This window comes from Mus caroli, unplaced genomic scaffold, assembly GCF_978045245.1.
Source record: "Mus caroli unplaced genomic scaffold, Mus_caroli_1 scaffold_6, whole genome shotgun sequence".
Lineage (NCBI taxonomy): Eukaryota > Metazoa > Chordata > Mammalia > Rodentia > Muridae > Mus > Mus caroli.
Genome location: NW_028227261.1, coordinates 70,887,185 through 70,908,911, shown reverse-complemented (window position 1 = coordinate 70,908,911; position 21,727 = coordinate 70,887,185). Strand labels below are relative to the sequence as shown.

Below are 21,727 nucleotides of genomic sequence, written 5' to 3'. Positions count from 1 at the left end.
GTCCCCAGAGTCCCCGACTGGCCGCCGCTCACCTAAGGCGCGGGGAGCCCTCGCTCCCGTCCGCCTGCCCGCCCGCTCGCCCTCCCGCAGCCGCCTCGAGAACTTGGGGCCAAGTTGGGGGAGTGGGGGGTGGATTTCGGGAGCGCCGCCGGCTGCCCGCCTCCTCACGCCGCGGCGCTAGAGCAGAACGCGGCCCGCCGCGGCCCCGGGGCGTCCGGCCCGGGTCTGTCCCTACCAAGTGCAGACGCAAGCGGAGAGGAGGTGGAAACTTCTTACCATCTCGGCATGCTGGTTGTCAAGTGCAGCCCCCGCCTCTTGGTCTCCTCTTAGCGGCCGCGCCTGGACCAGCCCCTCGGCCGCCTCAGCTCGCCGCTCGGCCTGCTCCCTCCCCCGCCCGGCCGCTCCGGGCCGCGCTCGCCGCCCGCGCCACTCCCCACCCGCCCGCGCGCGCCCTCGCCGCGGCCCCTCGGCGCTCAGGTGACTGATTTACACCCGCGCCCAGGGTCGCGCTCGCTCCCTCGAGCCGGCGCTCCGAGTTGTCCCGCTCCTCCCCGGGCAGAGGGAGAAAAGAAAAAAAGGGAACGGACTGTCCGGGAGGGGGGCTGCTGGCGAGGCGGGGTGCGCGCGGCGGCGCGGGGGGGACCGGTGGCCGCGCCGGCACAAGTTTCTGCTCCCGGCGCAACTGTCCGGACTAGGGTGTTCGCCGCCTGTTTTGTTGTTGTCCTCAAGCTTTTCTAGGGGCTTCGGGGAGGATGTCTAGCCCTCCCCCACCCCCACCTCGCTAGACACACACCCCCTCTTCCGTGGATGGAAAAACAACTTTGGCGCCCCCCGGGGGGTGCGGGCGTGGAAGTGGAGGTGGCGGCCAGCGCCCAGCTGTCAACAAGGGGGAAAAATGCGAGGAGCCGGGAGGGGAGAGCGAAGGCTGCGAGCCGCCGCCGAGCACCGGGCGCGAACTTTATTCCGACTGCGGCGCAGCGCCTCGGCTCCGGGCTTCTCCGACTCTCGGTCCGCTCGGCCCGGCTCTGGTCTGCCTTGGGCGGCGCCGGAGTGAAGGCAGGGGAAGCCCGGGGACCGTGACGCGCCCGGGGACCCGGGGCAGAAAGTTGCGCACAGCTAGGGGCGAAAAGTTTCTGGGAGCGGCGGCTTTGGTGCCGGCCCAGACGGCGGCTTGCGGCCAGGGCTTCCTTCCCCTTCTAGGTCTGGGCCTGGAGCTGCAGCTGGCGGGGGAGAGGAAGGAGACTGCCACCCTAGCGGGCGCCCGCGACGGACACCAGTCACACGTGTGGGGTGACACTCAGACGACCCGAGTTGCCCTGCTTTAAGACACGGGTTGCCGGCGGCAGGCTCGGCATGCAGCCGCCAGCGGTTGAAGGACACTTCTTAAATGGAAGCAAAACACAGTCGGGCTGCAAGATTCGGGGGGGAGGGGGGAGACTTAATCATCCTCATCTTTCTAATGTACACCGTGTGCCAAAACCGTCTCCGCCTCGTGCAGATTTATCATCGCTAGAGCAAACTTTTTGCTTATCTGTCTCGGGAGGAAAGCACAGGTTTCTAGCACACTCTTGAGCTCTAAGAAATCAGAGAATCCTGCGAAGATTTGGTTGGCTGAACAACAGGTTTGATTACTGTTTCTTCCTGAAAAGAGAAACTCGTCCCTCCTTCCATTCTCTCTTTCCCCAAGCAGAGGGAGAAGCCGCATAATTTCATCCAGAGGTCAGAATTAAATTCCTCCGAAAATATGTAGACTTGGAATTAAGGACACAGTCACACACACACACACCGTCATAAGTTTAATGTACATTCACAATGGTTAAGCTTAATTTTTTTTTCAGGATCCATGCCTGACTAAATCCCAAGTAGCAACAGCTGGCCTGAGAATGTGAGTTAGCTTATTCACGTGGATCCAACCTTTTTTTTTTTTTTTTAAACATTAGGGCCACCAGCACCTGTAGTTCCTTGTACTGGTTGGGTTCAAATTCCTGACTCCTTCTAGGCCCATGCAAAGCAGATTGGTAGTCACTTCACAATCTGTCGATTCTATGCAGGAAACACTATAGTATTTTAGGCACATGTTTATCTCTTTATTTTCTAATGAGTGACAGTTACTATTCTTGCTGTGGGACAAATTACGGGATAGGTATCTAACCCTTATCCAATATGTTTAAATGCATGTTATCAAAGTAGGCTCATCTTCAAATGATTTGATTAAGGTGTGGAGCATAGTCTCTTATTCTGTAGCAACTGATTACCTGAGAGATAATGGTGGCCAAATGTTCATTCTGAGGTCCTAGGGGCATCACAAGCAGCTTCCAGAAAGAAGCCAAGTTTCAGTGTGTTTCCCTGCATCACGAAAAGATTGGGAAAAGCCAGCCGCTAATTTCAGAGTCATTACCCACACAAACCCATTCATACACTTAACTGCTTCAGACAAGTGACAGTCCAGCAAGTTGCCAAACAGTTGTATCCACACAGTGTGTTTCTAGCTGCACACCTACATTTGCCACGCTATTTCTTTTTTCTACATCAAGCAACCTGTAATTTACATTCCTCTGATTGGTTCCAGAACTGAATGTTCTTGATGTTAGCATACAGTCACTCTACCTGAGGTAAGATGTCTCTGGCGAAGTCCCCCTGCCTTTCTGAACAGTCATTACAAAGATGGAGTATGGGCTGGACTAAAGAGCGGCCTTTAATAAGATGGCAGAATTGGCAGAAGCCATAGTCTTCTCCAGTGACTTTGGCAATTGGCTCAAGATCTTAGGTCAGTGGTCCTCAACATGTGGGTCTTGAGCCCTTTGGGGGTCATCTAAGACTACCAGAAAACACAGATGTTTACAGTTCATAATGGTAGCAAAATTACAAGTATGAAGTAGCAACAAAGATAGATTTGTAGTTGGGGGTCACCACAACACCAGGCACTGTGTTACAGGGCTGAAGCATTAGGAAGGATGAGGGCCACAGCCTTCGGTCCTCTGTGTCCTGCAATACCCTAATGCCTTGCAGCTACCTGACTGACTCAAGTGCCCCATCCAGCTGTTCAGTCTTCTGTTGGACTCCACTCTCTGTGGCTCTAATTTGCCCATCTGCTTTCTAGGCTTAGACCTTGGTGGCTCTCCTCTTTGCTTAAACTCTTACCCTGTCCAGGGTCCCTTTCTTACCACTTCCACCTTATCTCCAACTTCACTCCTGAAGAGTAAAAGAAAATAGCTCTTCGTTCACTCTGCAAAATCCTCCTTGCCCCGTCCGTTCTACCTGTCCTTTTGTCTTTTGTGTGCTTGTCTTCGTGTAAGCTGTGTTTTGTTTTGTTTTTGCTTATATGCTTATTACTTTTCAACTAAAGAATAAGCTTAGTCAGGGCAAAGGATGGGTCTAGGAATGTCAGAAGCATTATCACCATTGTGCCAAACAAATGTGCTATAGGAATACGGCAAAACAGTCCATTCTTTGAAAGGAGACAGGAGACACTATTGTACCCAGGTATCCCCTGGGTGCATACTGGGGACACCCAACAGTCCCCAAGGCCCTCCTAGAAGGGCCATGAGGACAAAACTATTTTTTATTTCTGTAATATGAAATTGTATACATTTCCTATTCTCCCCTGTGCATTTCTATAGGCAGTGTAATGGGTCACATCACAACAGGCTGGTTGAGGTGCAGAGGAGACTCCCCTGCTTCCTGATCCATCAGTTGTTACAGGAGACGTGCCACGGAAGTGTAAATCAAGGCCATTCCTGTCACTAAATTTTTGGGCTGTCTTATACAGCAGACTTCTTTTAAATATGTGCATTTGTTTGTTTCATTTGCTGTGCTAACAAATTACAAAAGAGAAATCAGTAAATTAGACCACATATTTATCATAATTCTGGATGCCTGGTAGAAGATGTATTAAACATAAGTGTTTCTAAATCTAAATATCGAGGTACTTGCGTATGTTCCCTTCTGGGGCCAGAATCTGTTTTCTTTCCCTTTACACCTTTGAGAAGCTGCTCCCTGGCTCAGGGCCCCTCCCCCTGAGGCCACTGGAAGCACACTCATCTTCCTTACTCTGCTTGCTGCTTGCTGGTTGTAACCACCTTAATGATTACTTTGGGTCTACTGAGGTAATCCAGGAAAATCTATCTATCTCAAGCTCCTTAATTTAAAGACATAGACTTATCATTATTAGAGGTTATTGATTCTTCCTACTAGAGAATGATAACAGCAAATGGCTCTACTTTCCTCTTAAACAAATTGATAGCTTATTTAAAACATCAGCATTTACATGTTTAATAAATACCAATAGCTGTTGCTCATATCAATAAAATCATTTTTCAGTCTTCCAAAAATTGAAGAACTGAAACCATCAAGGTCATAAAACTGAACCGTGGGACACTCTCTGGCCTGCACCACTGCCCCATCCCTTCTCAGTGCTCCAGATGAAAGCAGTTGTCCTAACTGGGTTACAATGCCTCTCTTTCCCTCTGCTGACTGCCTGAATGTTGAGCATCTTACTTGGATCTAGAATGTGGAAGAGTCACTGAAGACTTCATGTGAGGATTATTTTGGTAAGGATCATTTTACTTAATAAAACCCCAAATGGTAGATAAGAAATGAATTGTCATTTCTATGATCTGGACATTAGTATGAGAGAATATGGTACCTTCAACACTCACATGCACCTTGTAACCAAGAGCCACCCATGTTCCAGGGATGATGGACTTGGAAAGGGAAGAACACTGAGTTAGCTTTCTTTAGAGTGCTGGGATTGACCCCAGGGCAGCATGTAGGCAGCAAGCCAGCATGTCTCTACTACGCAGCTCCACCCGTTCCCAGTCCTCACCCTTTGCCTTCCAAGTCACACTACCCATGATTGCTAAGATTTCCTTCTTGCCGAATGCCTTTAATCCCAGCACTTCGGAGGCAGAGGCAGGCGGATTTCTGAGTTCGAGGCCAGCCTGGTCTACAAAGTGAGTTCCAGGATAGCCAGGGCTACACAGAGAAACACTGTCTCAAAAACAACAACAACAACAAAAAAAAAACAACAAAAAGATTTCCTTCTTATTTCTTGCTGCTTAAAGTTTTCAACTGCTACAGGGGAAAATAATGAGTTTAGAATGGCCACTTAGGAATTCCCTCCTACCTTTCTCATGAAATTTAGATATTTTCCCTAAATTCTGAGAAATCAGTAAGCTGTGGAAAGTGTTATACTCCCCCTGTGAAAACTGTCACTATAGAGACAACGAGTAAACCCCAAGAAGGACTGAGACAGAGGGACGTGAAAGCTAAATGTGACATTTGCAGAAATGTCAGTTGTTTGATAAGTTTTATCTGTGTTTGTAACCAATTGTAAGCCCATGTCCCTGGCAAACTTCCACAGCTGCTAACGAGTCATCCTTGCGAATCAATAGGTTATTTGCATAATATGTGATTATGCATCGTATTCAAAGAAATAACACGTTTTAGGGGAAAAAAGAAGTCTTTAAATTGTCAATTTCAACATGTGGATTTTGTGTAACTTTGTGACCTTGTTGTAGGCCTTCATTGCTCCAAAAGGGACCACAGTCCTTTGCAAGTAAAAGTTGTTGAGGAAAATTTAAATTTAGTAAAAGCAATTCAATGTCAATTCCAAATTCAGGGCAGACTAAATATTTTCATCATTAAAAAAAGATGGATTTGCCGGGCCTGGTGGCACATGCCTTTAATCCCAGCACTCAGGAGGCAAAGGCAGGTGGATTTCTGAGCTCGAGGCCAGCCTGGTCTACAAAGTGAGTTCTAGGACAGCCAGAGCTATACAGAGAAACTCTGTCTCGAAAAACAACAACAACAAAATGGCTTTACATGCAGCAATAGCGGTCAACACAAGGGTGCCTTCAGAGTCTCTCTTAACAATGTGGCCAACACCAACAGAGAATGAAAATTTTCTATTAAAAATCAAAGTGAAGAGTATCAGGTAAATTAATGTAGTCTACATTTAAACTTCATTTTAACAATTATAACTTGCATATTAAATATTTAAACACTTTTATTAACTTTAATTCATTTAGTTTTCATTTTCTGAATTTGGGTTTTTAAATTTTGTTATTGGTGGTATTTTTATCTGGGAAAGGCTCTTATGAGGAGTGAGGAAATACAGCAAGATTCACAAAGAGAGACCCATTGCAAACAGAGGGGGCCTAGGACTACAGAAGCCCTGTCTTTCCTGGGGGGATTTCAGGGTCTTTGATGGGGTCTTCCCCCATCCCAGTTAAAAGACCCTTGGTAGGCATTGGCATAGGTATCATCAAGACAGATAACTTCACTGCCACCAGTGTCAGATTCAAACTGTACACCTGAGGCAAGGTGGATGGTTTTCACTGGTCAGTGTACGTTCAGAATCCTCTCCTGGCAACACTGAGAGACACAGTTAATGAGGGAAATTCTTCAGCATTGTGGTTAACATAAGTCCTTTTAGTAAGGTGAATTCTAATTGTGCAGCAGGCTGGACCCTGTAACAGAAACCTGAAGAACAATAGGGTCAGAGAAATGGTCTTCACTAGCTAAATTGAAATAATTTTTTGTTTGACATATCGAATTGTAACTGTGCAATTAGTTGGTATATATACTAGATTTATGCTTAGGGATCGAATGCCTAGAAACTTTGTACGAGAAGTCTGTTAAAGTGTCTATCTCTTTGGCAGTGCCTTCCCATTGATACATGCCCCTATTCCCGTACTAGATGTAGCACCCCACGGGATATGGACACTAGGGGCCAAACTTGAGTGAACTCAAGATTCCATTTGTTGACAGTTTAAACTAGAAGTATAAACCCATCAGGTCATTTTTATATGATTGTCCAGCAATGTTCCACAGATACCACTTGTATACCCTGGATTATTTCCCCAAGCCTGTGAGTTTCACAATAGGGTATCTAGTAGCCTCCATCATTCAGGGAACATGGGTGGCGATGGTAAAGGGCACATTATAGTTGTGAGAAATACTCTTCCAGGAATAGAGTGTTATAAAATTTGTTTGTTTGTTTGTTTGTTTTTAAAGTTTGCTTTCTAGAGTTTGTCCTAACATTTAAGAGGATAACAGTCCATACTGGCCTGAAATTCACCGTGTAATCCAGGCTGGCCCCTAATAAATGGTGAGCCTCTTGTGTTAACCTCATTAATGCTAGAATTATAGGTTTGAGCTACCATGCCAGGTAATTATTTTATTTTTACAGCAAACTCTTTGAGACTTTTCATGTAGCCCTGTGGTATGATGTGGTTGTAATTGGTCCCTACCCAAACTCACACGAGGCTGAATCCCTCAGTGTAGACATATTGGGAGGTGGTGGCACCTTTAAGAGTTAATTGGGTCATGGGGGCTCCACCATCATGAAAGGATTAATGCAGTTCCCATGAGAGTAGACTTCCCTCACTCTTAAACCCACCACTCTCACATGTGCCTACGTGCATTCTACTCGCTGTATTATTTTACAGAATGACCCCATCTCTAGATACGTCCAATGGTCTTGATCTTCCTTTAGAACTAAAGCCAAGATAAAAACATTTTATAAATTACCTATTGTTTTTTAAGACCAAGTTAAAGTATCAGAAAATAGTATCTATGATTTGGGAGAATTCTCAAGACTTTAAATTGTTCATTTGAAATCCAGAGATTAATAACTGCCAGATTTTGAAAACATTAGATCCGTAGTTTTCGTATTAAAGTAACTTCATACTGTCCCATTGTAACTTGTTCGTCAGTGCCAGCAATGGGACTTGGGGCCTCACAGTGTGCTGCCCCTACGCTGCATTTCCCATCTACGAATCACCTTGTAGTTAAATGCAGTTAAATGCAGTTAGTACAGTCCCATTCTCTATGGTGCTGATGTAGTTGCTCCCCCACTTGCTGGTTCTTGTCCACCCCCTTGCTAGCCCCCTCCTCCCCTTCATCACACCCTTTCTCAGCTGACACTCACTTCCCCTTCCTCCTCACAGGTGAGAACAGTCTGGTGGTGAGGCTCAGTTTTCTCCTTTTCATTTGGCCTTCCTGGTGCAGAACTTTGCTACTGCAACATGAATTCCCATCTGTTTCCCCCAAACTCTGTGTCTAGCTAATGTTGTCTAAGTGTATCTTGCTAATCGAGCAGTCAACAAACAGCTCATCTTTATCTCAATTGTATCCCAACAGGAAAAGCATCAATGATTCTTCCAAATTTGTCTTTTTTTATTTCCCTTGTTCTATCTCCATTGTTCTTCCATTCATACAGAGATCGACCTTGTGCTCGGCTGTGAACCTTCTTCTTACTAAAGAATTCCCCTGAATGGTGTTTCTCCCTCATGCCCACCGCTCCCACTTCACTCTGGGAGGATGCTCTTTCGGCTTTCCTGGCCCTGTTCCCATCATACCCCTTTCACAGATCTTCCACCTACATTCTGATATTTGTTGCAGTATTTTAGCTCCTCGAATTCTAGTTTTATTATATGTCCTTAGGAGGGACATATAGTAATTAAATGTCAATCTGGCCATGTGTTCTGCCATGCCAAGAGATATTGTAATGTCTTTCACTCCTCTGCTTAGAAGATGCTTGATTCTGATGGTCGTTGACCAAATTTGTGTTGAAAGAATGAGTGACCCTATTTACAGTGTTTCCCCCCACACACCCCCACTCCAGCACAAATCTACACTTGTTGTACAGGCCTCCCTGAAAACATGTAATCACTTCTGCATTTTCTCTTGACCCCGTACCTCCATTCATGGCTTCTTCTATCGCTTCATGTCTGTACTAATTTGCCAAAACTTTCTTCTAAATGGGAGTTGAAGTAACTCAAAAAGAAAAGATGCACGTAGACATTAATAATTATAACTATAGCTAACATTTACTAAGTATCTCCTTATAATTTTCTTTACATGCTATCTCTTTATAGCAAATATAGAATTAGTCATTGCTGTATTTGTTTTATTGATATGGAAGGTTCTGAAATGTAAACTGTTTCCTTTAAGGACATTTTAGCACATTTGTTTGTGTTAAGGCAGATATCATTTGCAAATCCCAGCCTGTGAATGAGCTTGCCTGCCCCTCAGGGGTCTCACACAAGGGCTTCTCAATTCTTCCTGAGCCTTTCTTCCCCCCGCCCATGCTCCCACTCTGTCCCCTGAGCCCTTCAGTACTTGCACCCTAGGTCAATAATTTGTCACATCACCACACAGTTAAAGATTTCTGGTCATTTTATGTGAATGATGAAATAGTAAGCAGTTAAAGCAGGTAGCCCATCGATTGCATATTCTCTCAATCCCCACATGCTTTGTACATAGGGTAGCAGACACGGAAATATAAAAGGGATTCAGTGAAGTACTTCATGAAAGCAAAGGTTAGTTCTGAGGCATAAAGTAATCTTACACAGCAAACATATGTCTGCAGAAATTAACATTCCCTCATTACAGAGTCTTCTACGAGTTCATGTGATCATGGTAACTTTGACTCTTAATTAGACATGGTCATGTGGATTAGTCTTTTTTTTTTCAGCTTTTTTTTTTCTTTTACTTTAAATTGCTTGCAGTTCTGATGCACTAACTTACATTTTAAGCCACGGTAAGTCTAGTGTTCAAGCAAAAACCAACTGTTAAAGTTCTATTTCTTCAGGTTCCAATATAATTGCATCCAACAGAGGTCCCTAAAGATTTGCTTTTAATCTCCTGTGTTGTCTCGGGCCAAGTTACCTCTCTCTTACTAAATTAGAATCTAACTTACCAAGTACAGTTTTAAACCTTTACTTTGATAATGTACTTGTAGCTTAGATTCTCAAGGTCTCAGCCTTCGTCTTAGCTAATGACTGAGATGCTGTACATAACTATAAATAACTGTGATTTCCTTTCGTAGGCTAAGGCGTTCATTATTTTGTTGATTACTGCTATTCATTTCAGTGAAACCTTGACTCAATTTATGGGTCTAAAAGACTTCAGGAAAGGGCACCATCTACAAGAACACTTGCTGCTCTTCCCAGGACTCAGTTTCCAGCTCCCAGGACCCTGTGTATCTGCACTCACAAGTGCGTGCAGGCTCAGAGACACAGACATGAAAATAAAACCTTTAACAAATTAAAAACTGCAAGAGTTTTGATTGGGTTTGCAATTGTAGGAGAAAAAGAAAACATTCCTCAGCCAGGCATGGTGGCATATGCCTTTAATCCCAGCACTTGGGAGGCAGAGGCAGGTGAATTTCTGAGTTCGAGGCCAGCCTGGTCTACAGAGTTCCAGGACAGCCAGGGCTACACAGAGAAACCCTGTCTCAAAAAACCAAAAAAAAAAAAAAAAAAAAGAAAGAAAAGAAAACACACCTCACAGGAAGTCATCCTCACAAACCAATAATCAAGTTTGAAACTGATCAGGTCAGGATGCCCCAGGACTTCAGCTACAACAAGGCTAAAGGCTAAGGGCTGGGTTTACACCACAGTCCTAGGGATGATCGCACTTAACTCAGACCGAGCTACTGGATCAAGAGAAAATCAACCAAATACCTACAAAATGCTTTGCTCCAATGACACCCCCGCCCCCACTCTCCTACCCCCCCCCCACTTTAGATTCTTAACAACCCTATGAGGTAATCTAAACTTCCACTTGGATGAAGACATTAGAGACCCAAGAACTTAAGCAATGTGGTCTCAAGGGCCACAGAGCACAAACAGATAAACTAGGATCGGTCACAAGCTGCCAGCTTCTGCTTTGTCTACTCATGGGCAACCAAACAAGTTAGACATATGGTCTCACTCATGTCACGAAGGACTTTGGGGAAGCTCAGATCACTTAGTTAATGGGCATGAACATATACCCCCAGCCAGCTCATAGCAGTTGCTTGGCTCTTTATCTACTCTCCACATATTATGTACACTGTGTGGTTTCCTAAATGTAGTTCTATATAATGGTATCCTATTTGCTTTTAATTCCTAGATTTATAATAGGCAAAATAAATCTTGTATTTATCTGCATCTACAAAAGAGGATAAAATGTTTCCCTCCTATCAAACGTTGACAGTTTTACTTTAGATTTTTTTTTATTATTATTATTTTGAAAAGTGCTTTTTGGCAAGGCAGGCAAAAGCAATCTGGAGGCTTGTGTGATGGCTGTTCACACTTGGTAATGAATAAATTCTGTTGGCTTTCAGGGGAGTCAGAAGGGAGTCATTGGTTTACTAGAGATGTGGCCTGAAAACACCAAGCCAGCTAGCTCATCAGGGCTCCAGATCTCGTGCCCTTCCTCTGGCAAACCATGTGTCGGATGTGGTGGGAAAAGAGAATCCCCCTTTCAGCGGCAGAATGTGTGCAAGTTACACCCTGAATGGTCCTATGATGACCTTGCAAATGCAGCACATGCCCTTGTGACCACAAGGCCCGACAACTGTAATTTCCTCTGCTTGTCATCAGAGCTCTCCTCCTGCTGGCAGCAGGCATCACTTGCTCAGGGATAGCTGCTCCCGATGCCCAGGACACCTGCCCTCCCCCACGTAATGCATATGTACAAAAAGATGGTTCAGTGGGACACCAGCCCCACTTGTTATGCAAACTCGGAGTTCCGTGCTCCTGCACGAACTGTGTTCTGTGAAGCCAATGGACGTTTTTGAGGCATTATCTAATGCACTTGCTGAAGTCATTCCAAAGCTCCCGATTAGGCAATTTCTTGGGGGCAGTGCACTGCACATGGGGAAGAGGATTTCCCCCAGTGATGTCACCAAGGTTGCTTCATTTGTGTGCACAGTGTCTACTTGCTAGGCTCCAGACATTGCTCTAAAGTGATAAGCCCCTGATTAAGGCACTGCTTTCTCCTAGCTTGCCATTTAGTGGAGAAGACAATGAAGAAGTTAGCAAATTAAAAGTGCAGATGGTGATAAATTTCACCCATTTATTTTCTGAAAAGAATCGAGAGTCTGTGAACTCTGGTGCCTTGGGGCTGTTGACGTCACAAAACTCTGGATGGACCAATCTAGTCACATGTTTAAGACAAGATGTGTTCTGAGAAAGACTTAGGTATGGATCCCCCAACTAGAGACCTCTATTGGATCAGGGTTGCAGTGGACCCTTGGGTACATCCTTCTAAACTGTATCTGGAGGCCAGATTTCTGGTCATTGAAAATCTCCAATTCCAGTTTGATCAGCACTACCTAATGTCTCTTTAAAAAACCTGTAGTGGTTTTTACAATAGTCTCTCTCTCTCTCTCTCTCTCTCTCTCTCTCTCTCTCTCTCTCTCTCTCTCTCCCAAGATTATATATTAAGAGTAAGACATGGACATGAATAACTAGCTATTTCCATAAACATGAAGTGGCTCGACATTCAAAATAAATGCCCTCAGACCCAGTTAAGTGTTAGCTAGCCACATGTTTTCTAAGCTGTATTCAGAATGTTCACCCAGCCTTCCAGGAAGTCATTGGTCTTTATTCTGCCTCTCTGGTCCTCTGAAGCCTCCCATGAGCCTTCATCTTCCCAAGCTAATGGGCATCCTTTCCAAGGAACACTGTGTGGCCTTAGCAGCAAAAGAGCAACATACCTGTGGTTTGGTACAGAGTGAGCTGGGCCAGGAGTCTGGGGAGCCAGACTTTATTCCCATCATTGCCAGTCACTCTGGGATCCCAAGCTAATCAAATCCTCTCTGTGCTTTAATTTATACCCATGCAAAATGGAAAACATAATACTGCAATAGTGCTCTGAACATGCGCAGCCAAATAAGTTGGGAACAGAATGTTTGGCCTATTTGATTTGCTCCAAACTCAAAGACATGATGACCTGGATATCTCTGGCCACAGAGACTAAGCACTCTTAAGGGATCCTAACATAAAATGGGATAAGGAAAAATTAAGCCCTAAACTACTTTGGATATTAGCATTTAGATCTGACCATTATGCCTTATGCCTGCATATTGAGAGTATTGAGAAAGTTAATCGAAGACTAGGTTGCATAAATATCCACCCAGGAAAGGTTGCCATTCACTTATTTATGCCCATAGTCTCATTAAAATTTAGCAATCTGCTGTCACTTAAACTCTATCTTAACTGACCTAGGCCCACAGTGAAAGGTTCCATTTAAATGAATTCTGATTTTAGAGCCGGCCTGGTGGTGCATAGTCATAATCGTACAAATCTGGGAGGTGGAGGCAAGAGCGTCCAAATTCAAGACTAGTGTGGGCTATAGAGGGAGATCCTATCTCAAACAAATCAAACACAAAAGTCTCGGCTTGAACTGGACCATGGTGTCCCCACTGGGGGACAATTGTCATGCTATTCTGTGGTTGTTTACAATGTATAAGGATGTTAGGCAGTACAAGAGCTATGTCATCAAAAGACCCAAGCATGGATTGATAGTAAATCCAGGGAAATGAGACATTCTGCTTGGGAACTACGTAGAGGGACCCAGGAAGATGCCAGTAAATGAGGTGCTGATTCGAGATGGAGGAAAAAGTAATTTTTTCTAATTAAAAAAAAAAGTGTTCAGGAAATGATGGAGGAAGAACAAAAAGTTACAGAAAACAGCAGTTATTTCTCAACCTGCACTGCAGAATGAGCTTGGAAAAGTTAATAAAAACACAGGTTTCTGGGCACCGCCTCAGACCTTAGGAAGAAGAATTTTCTAAGGAAGAAATCTAGATTTTGATGCCTTTAAATTTTTTTAAAAGTAGTTTCAGTTTTGTAAATGCAAACAGGCTTGGGTTATGCTACAGGAAGGTTTGTGGGACTTGGAGAAACTTATTGTACGGGATGGCTTTATGTAATGTCGACACAAGTTAAAGTCATCAGAAAGGAGGGAACCTCAATTAAGAAGCTACTTCCATAAGACCTGGCCGTGGGGGGAGGCTCAGCCCATTGTGGGTGGTGTCATTGCTGGGCTGGTGGTCCTGGGTTCTATAAGAAAGTAGACTGAGCAAGTTGTGGGGAGCAAGCCAGTAAGCGGCATCCGTCTGTGACTTAGGTGTCATCTCCTGGCTCCAGCTTCCTGCCTTGAGTGATTTCCTGCCCTCACAACATTTGATGATGTAATTGCTATACTGAACTGTGAGCAAAACAAAGCCTTTGCTTCCCAAGCTTGCTCTGGTCATGGTGCTCCAGCCCAGTAAGAGAAACCCTAACATGTGGGATTTGAGCATGCAGAAGAGTAACAGTATGTAAGTTTTGTTTTTGAAATTGTGTATCTTATCATGCACATACACATCCTAAGCAGACACAAGGCCTGGGTTCCAGTCCCAGTATTGCCCAAACAGAAACAAACAACAAATAATTTAATAACATGTAAAAAGGAAGAGACCTTATTTGTTTCTGGGTGAATGTGTGTTTACTTACATGATTTCTGTGTATATGTATGTGTTCTAGGTTATCATACAAACTATATCTCTTACTAATTTCTTTTTTTTTTTTTTTTTTGGTTTTTTCGAGACAGGGTTTCTCTGTGTAGCCCTGGCTGTCCTGGCACTCACTTTGTAGACCAGGCTGGCCTCGAACTCAGAAATCCGCCTGCCTCTGCCTCCCGAGTGCTGGGACTAAAGGCGTGCGCCACCACGCCCGGCCCTCTTACTAATTTCTTAAGTGAAAATAATTAAGATATTTTGAAGATGGTGTACACACACACACACACACACACACACACACACACACACACACATACACACAAAGGTTTCTCTATGTAACCCGGTCTTAGAACTCATTCTGTAAACCAGGCTGGCCTCTAACGCACAGAGATCTGCCTGCTTCTGCCTCCCAGTTGGTGTGATAAAGGTGTCACCACCAACTGACCTTGAAGATGGTATTTATTTTTGGTGGTAATTGGAGAGAGAAGGAAGATTTTTGAGCTAGACTACAACATGATCAGATTTACTCTATTGAAAAATATGTAGGCAAAGCTTATAGGGTGGATTTAAGTAAAGAAGACCAGCGTGTCAAAGTGAGAGACTCTTTATCCATCACCAATTTTAAGAATCAGACCAAGTATTCATAATTTCTAAAAATATCTATATTATTGATAATTATAGATGATGATTTTCTTCAATGGGTTTGAAAGTATACCAGGTTGAACAGGCCACTGTTACTATCTGTTAGCACATAGGTTATTATTTAATCACCAATTCAAGGAGAAGGATAAAAGATAAAACCTAGAGAGAGGCTATAGACAATCTAAAGGTAGATGTACCCAGAGTAATCATTACATTATGGACAGACAGCACCTTAGCCCATCTGACTTGACACCACAGAATACCACAGACTGATTTATAAAAGTCAGATTCTTACAGTTGTGGAGGCTGGAAACGTCAAGGCCATGAAATGTATTGTGTAATAAGGACATTCTTGTGGAGTAGCCAGATGGTAGAAGAGACAGAAGATCAAAGGAAAAAGGGAAGTACTATTCTTACCTGATGCTAATCCTATCCATGAGGACGCTGTCCTTAGTATTTTCTAACCTCTTAATGGCGCCCCCCCCAAGGTTATTGCTATCCCTTGGCCAATGAGTTTTGTGTCTGTGTTTCTGTGATGGAGTCTTCAACTCTTGTTGTATTACCCAGGCTGGTTTCTAACTCCTAGGCTTAAATGGTCCCTTTATGTCAGCTCCTCTACAAGATGGGCTTCCGTGTGTGTGTGTGTGTGTGTGTGTGTGTGTGTGTGTGTATGTGTGTGTATACCACACACAGCAAATGTTAACACATGACCTCCAGGGGTCACATTCAGACCATTTATCAAGGAAACAAAGAGATTTAAGTAAACAGTTTTAGGGGGAAGGGCCATCAATATACAAATGGCCAATGATTGCACACATATCATTGCCCATCAGAGAAGTGACAATAAACACACACACACGAGAGAGAGAGAGAGAGAGAGAGAGAGAGAGAGAGAGAGAGAGAGAGAGAGAGAGACATATTATAGCATATGTCAGACTTGAGGACACTATGCCCAATGAATAAACCAATAACACAAGGCTGAATACTGTATGGTCTGCTTATGTGAGGTACCTGAACTTACTAAATAAACACTTATGGTGAATTCACTGTACGAACCATCGTGATAATTCTTCAAAAAGTTAAATATGAAGCTCATTTTTAGGTATACTCAAGAGAGTTAAAAACTTATGTCCACAAAAACTTATATGGGAATATTTGTAAGACATGTTTTACAGTATTCATAAGGTCAAAACAACCCCAATATTCTTCAAATAATAAATGCATTAGAAGTGCTCTATTACTACAATGGGATTAATCATAAAAAGGAATGGCAGATCATGCTACCTTACAAATGAACCTTATTATGATGCTGAGTGGAAGCAACTAGATGCAAAAGTCTGTATATTATTTGATTGTGTGTCTATGAGTCATACAAAATAAGAGAGTTCAGAAAAATGAAAAGTAGATTAGTTCTCTTGAGCTGGGAGAGACAAGAGGGTCACTACTCGGGAGGACACAGTTCTTATTTATACCATGAAGATGTTCTGGAATTAGACAGTGGTGTCTACTTTATATGTTCGTACAACTTTGTGAATATACTAAAAAACTCTGAGAGCTGGAGAGATGGCTCAGTGGTTAAGAGCACAAACTCCTCTTTGCAGAGAACCCCAGTTCAGTTCCCAGCAGCCATGTCAGGCAGATCAGAACTGCCAGTGACTCCAGCTCCAGGGGATTTGATGCCCTCTTCTGGCTTCACTGAGAACCTGTACTCCTTTCCCCACAGTCCCTCATGTATGTGCGCGCGTGTGCACACACACACACACACACACACACACACACACACAGTAGGTGGGTTTTCTTCATTTGTTTTCTCTTTGGAGTTTTGCTTTATCTTTTATACAGGTCCATCGTGCAGCTCCAGCTGGCCTCTGACTCTTTATGGAGACCAGGCTAGCTGGGACTCAGAAAACGCTTTCTGCTTTTGTCTCCCAAGTACAGAGACTAAAGTTGTGTGTTGCCATGCCTCGCTAAAATAAATCTTAAAAGACACCGAGGGAGGGACTTGAAGGTATGAGTTCTATATATGGAAATCATATCTCATTTTAAAAATGGAACAACGTTTACCTTCAGGTTCAAAAAAGAAAATATGGAAATGTATACTTGCTGATTAAGAAGAGTACACGCTTAGAAATCAGCCTCCATGGGTTCAGAGCCTCACTTAGAAATCAGCCTCCATGGGTTCAGAGCCTCACTTAGAAATCAGCCTCCATGGGTTCAGAGCCTCACTTAGAAATCAGCCTCCATAGGTTCAGAGCCTCACTTAGAAATCAGCCTCCAAGCCGGGCATGGTGGCGCACGCCTTTAATCCCAGCACTCGGGAGGCAGAGGCAGGCGGATTTCTGAGTTCGAGACCAGCCTGGTCTACAAAGTGAGTGCCAGGACAGCCAGGGCTACACAGAGAAACCCTGTCTCGAAAAACCAAAAAAAAAAAAAAAAAAAAAAAAAAAAAAGAAATCAGCCTCCATAGGTTCAGAGCCTCACTTGGTGACGCAGGAAAGCATAATGAAGTGGTTTGCGATAGAACAATTATTTAGTGTCTGTGTGCTGTGGTTTATCTGAAACAAAGTAATAGCCATATCGTTGTAAGAGCCAATGCATAAGTCAAAACAAACAAACAAACAAACAAAACAAAACAAAAAAACCAGCTTCCTACTTCACACATTAAGACCTCAGTAAATCATAGCTAATGTTAAGAGTTTTAGAAATTATTGCAAAAATGTAGAACAATGTTGTCTGCATCAGAAAGGAGTAGGCTGAAATGTAGAAGAAAGGAAAGAAAGGGTTCAAAGGGGTGGGGAGTGGGTGGATGGCCACCTAAGCTCTTAGGGGTGACATGGTCCCTTCCCACCTCTCCTGCTTCCTTCCTTCTGTTAGCATCTGTGACTTCTGACATTAACAGCATTTGTTTCTGTCTCCACGTTGGGATGAAAGCTTGACCAGTGCAGAGTTAGGACTATTCCTTGCTCTTCCGGGATGAGGCTGCCCCACAATATGTGCTCCACATACACAATAAGATAATGAGAAAAAACAACTAGACAACCTCCACCTGGTATATATTTAAGTCATTGTTCACATCCAGTGTCGCCAATGACTCTTCTGTGGACATAGAGGAATGAATATTTAGACTCCAGTTAAAAATTATAGTGTTTTGGGAAAATGGCAGGAGTAGGTCCTCCTGTAGGTTCTATGACCACCCAGTCATTGGTAGCTGGATAGGTTTACAGTATCAGGTATGAATTCCCTATTATTGAATGGGCCTGAAGTTTAATTAGATTACCCTGTAGATGCAAGTAACATATTGCACTTTTATGGATATCTGGTGTTTAATAATCTTAAAATGTAAAGTCATGTTGGCACATCCTTGTATTCACAGCTAATGGGAGTGCCAAGTCAGGAACCCATTTTAAGTCCAGGATTTTGAAACCAGCCTACACTGGCCCTTACCTTCAAAGTAAAGCCAATCTTGGGTGCCATATAATTATACATGCAAGAAGTTTAGCATGTGGCAAATGTTACAGCTGCTTTATTTGACTACCAAAACTCTAGATCAGAGCTGGAGGCTGGAGCTCCAGACCCAGGACTAATTTTATTTATTTGCTACATGACATTAGACAGATAGCACAAGTGAGCTTCCAGGCCATAACCAAGGAAGTTGTGATGGTAAATCATAACCCACTATTGTTTGGATTCAGAGTGTGGCAAAATGTGCTTTCTTCCTAAGACATTATAGAAAAGCAACTTGCAATAATAGTTACTGAAGTCAGTAGTTACCATTGTAATACTTTCCTTCACAAAAGTGTGGAGAGCAGGCACAGCCACACACTGCTGTGGAAAGTATAACCTGGTTCATTTGGGTGGTGGTTCAGGTAAAGGCATACACTTTGTGATGCTATGTGGGGGTATTGTGGAGTGTTTAGGAGTAGAACTTTCCTGGAGGAAGCACATCTCTAGGGGCCCCACATCCTAGTCTCTGTCTCTCTCTGTCTATATCTCTATCTCTGTCTCTGCTTCCTGTATGTGGATGAAGCTAACCAGACAACTTCCGGCTCCTGTTGCCGCGTTTTCTTGGCCATAAAGGACAGAAAACCCTTGGCAGCATGTGTCATAATTACAAAAGCATGTACTCTTTGAATTTCTAGAAAAGTCTAGGTATATTTCTATCTGAAGAAAGCAGTACTGTCTTTCATGGTAGCTTTGTTTAGAATGACAAAAGACAGGAAACCAGCCTGGTGGTGGTGGCTCATGCTTTTGATCCCAGCACTTCAGGGGCAAAGACAGGCAGATCTTTGTGAGTTCAAAGCTACACAGAGAAACTCTTGAGGGCTGGGGTGTGGGTGTGGGGGGTGGAGGGATGGGTAGGGGGTTAGGGGGTAGGGGAGGTGGGGGAGTAGGTTGGGGGAGGGACAAAACCAAAACAAACAAAACCAAAAACAAACAGAATCCTAGTCAATGTTAGTTCAATAGTGTTTAAAGAAGTTAGGATACAAGAAATATTGTAAGATACTTTTTAGTTATAAAAAAAAAAAAAAAGAATGAGCGTATCTTTACACACCGGGCAAAGAGCATGCAGCCTTTTGTGCATTAGCATGCATGGAGAAACGGTGAGGCAAACTATCTCAAAAAGAACACACAAGGAATTGAGAATGTAATTCTCAGACAGGGAACGCTGAGGGATAGTGAGATTTTTGACTGGATGCAGCCTTTTTTATCTTTTGACTTCTCAAGTTAGAGAGTGCAAAAGTGATTTGGAAAGTGGTTTAAATCCCAAATAAATTAAACGGTCAATGAAGTTCAGCAAAGATCTCCCTCAAGAAGACCCTTAAACGAAAGCTTAGGATTTGAATGTGTGAATTGCTCACCCGCAGAAGGTGGTATATTCTCCACGCTGAGCACATGCAAACTAGCACACAATTAATAACATGTTTTCTAGAGTGCTGCAATATTTTAGACCCCATTATTTTTTATTAGGTTTTCTTAAAAGTTTAAATAATACAGTGCCTCCAGGCTCAGAAAATTAAAAGCAACTGAAGATAAACTGACTTAACACTGGGAATATGCAAACTTAATTGGTTTCTCTGTTTCCAGGGCCCGACAGTTAGCCCTGCTAGCAACTTTTAAAGCATAAATGGAAGTCCACTATTGAAGCTGACCCAGACTCCCTGAGGATGAGAAGTCCCCTGTAAAAGAATAGAGGGGCCCAGCTCACCGGTAGCACCAAATGCCATGCACGGAGGCTGGGTTTCCTTTCTGCCCCAAGGACTCCTTAGACAGATGATCATCTGTGGTAACTGAGGCAAGGTATCACCAGTAGTATATAGTTAGACTAAATGTTAAGTCAAACACCAGACCTCTAGTTTCAGAACACTCAACCAAATACTTTGTCGAGAAAAATTGTGTGTCAAAGCCCTTCTATACTTAAAGTACCTGAGACAATATAGGAAGAGAAATCTATAGGAAATGGAATCTACAAGAACTTGAGGTATAAGAAAAGTCTGCTCTTGATAGATCAGGAGTTTTGAAGTATAAAAATAACTCCTATAAAGGGCTCATTTCTCATACAAGTGTTATAGATTATAGAATATGATATATAATCCACTGTGCTGACCAGTTTTATGTCAACCCCACACACGTGGTGAGTCATTTGGGAAGGGAACTTTGGTTGAAGACATGGCCCCCTAGTTTGGCCTGTGGGCAAGCCTGCGGTCTGCTTCTTTTGTTGCATTGATGATGGATGTGGGAGGGCCCTGACCACTGTGAGTGCAGTCACACCTGAGCGCCTGCTCTCTGGTGCTATAGAAAGTAGGTTGAGCATGCCGTGGGGGACAAGCCAGTAAGCAGCATTCCTCCACGGCTTCTGCTCTAGTTTCTCCTCCCAGCACTGTGAAATCTTACCCTGGCTTCTATGAATTCCAGCCATAATCTAAAATAAACTCTTTCCTCCCCAAGTTGGCTTCATCATAAAAGAAGCTTTAACTAAGACACTGCCTGCTTGATAGGTATACAAATGTATGTGCCTAGGTCATACAACCATGCTGCTTTTGTCATAAGAAGGGCCATCTATTTCTTAACCTTGTGAGTCTGGTCTAGTCTCGGGTCTTCTTCTGATCCGTAGAATGTGACTGACCTGAGGTGATGCAGGTTGCATGGCTCGACCTCAGTAAGCCTTGTAGCTTCCTCTTCCCCTTGGAACATTACCCAGAAGACCCATCGGGAAGCTGACCCAGACTCCCTGAGGATGAGAAGTCCCCTGTAAAAGAATAGAGGGGCCCAGCTCACCGGTAGCACCAAATGCCATGCACGGAGGCTGGGTTTCCTTTCTGCCCCAAGGACTCCTTAGACAGATGATCATCTGTGGTAACTGAGGCAAGGTATCACCAGTAGTATATAGGCAGGCAACCCACGAGACAATTGCAAGTGGTAAATTATTATTATATGCCATTGCTTCTGGATGCTCGGTTGCCGGAAAGAGCAGACAGGATTAGTCAGGTGTGTTCATCTCTATCTAACACAAACTACAGTGTGTGCCAGAGTGGATTCCTTGTTTGTTTTATGCTGTGGCTGGTATTCTCTACCACTGTGCCTATTATAGTCCACCACACACTCTGTAGGCACTAAATAAATACTCTTTAACTAGTCCCAACACACGTATTAGTCTTCGGGTATATTTATATTTCTAAATGTACTAATTTACTAATTTGCAAACTGCTGAAAATCAACATAATTATCATCAACAATTTGTATCGCTCTCATATCAGGAGTGAAACAATGGAACATATAATTGGGATATGGCTCCCTGGCTGCAGT

At 43.7% G+C, this 21,727-nt stretch overlaps 1 protein-coding gene across 1 annotated transcript in view; it reads right to left on the bottom strand.

Annotated features, from left to right (window-relative positions):
* Bnc2 (basonuclin zinc finger protein 2) overlaps positions 1–351 on the bottom strand; it is a 397,760-nt gene extending 397,409 nt beyond the window's left edge. The window contains exon 1 of the mRNA XM_029476260.2: positions 277–351. Coding sequence (XP_029332120.1) covers positions 277–279 — 3 coding nt within the window. The 5' untranslated portion in view covers positions 280–351. The remainder of the gene's footprint in view (positions 1–276) is intronic.
* Between the last annotated feature and the right edge of the window lie 21,376 nt (positions 352–21,727).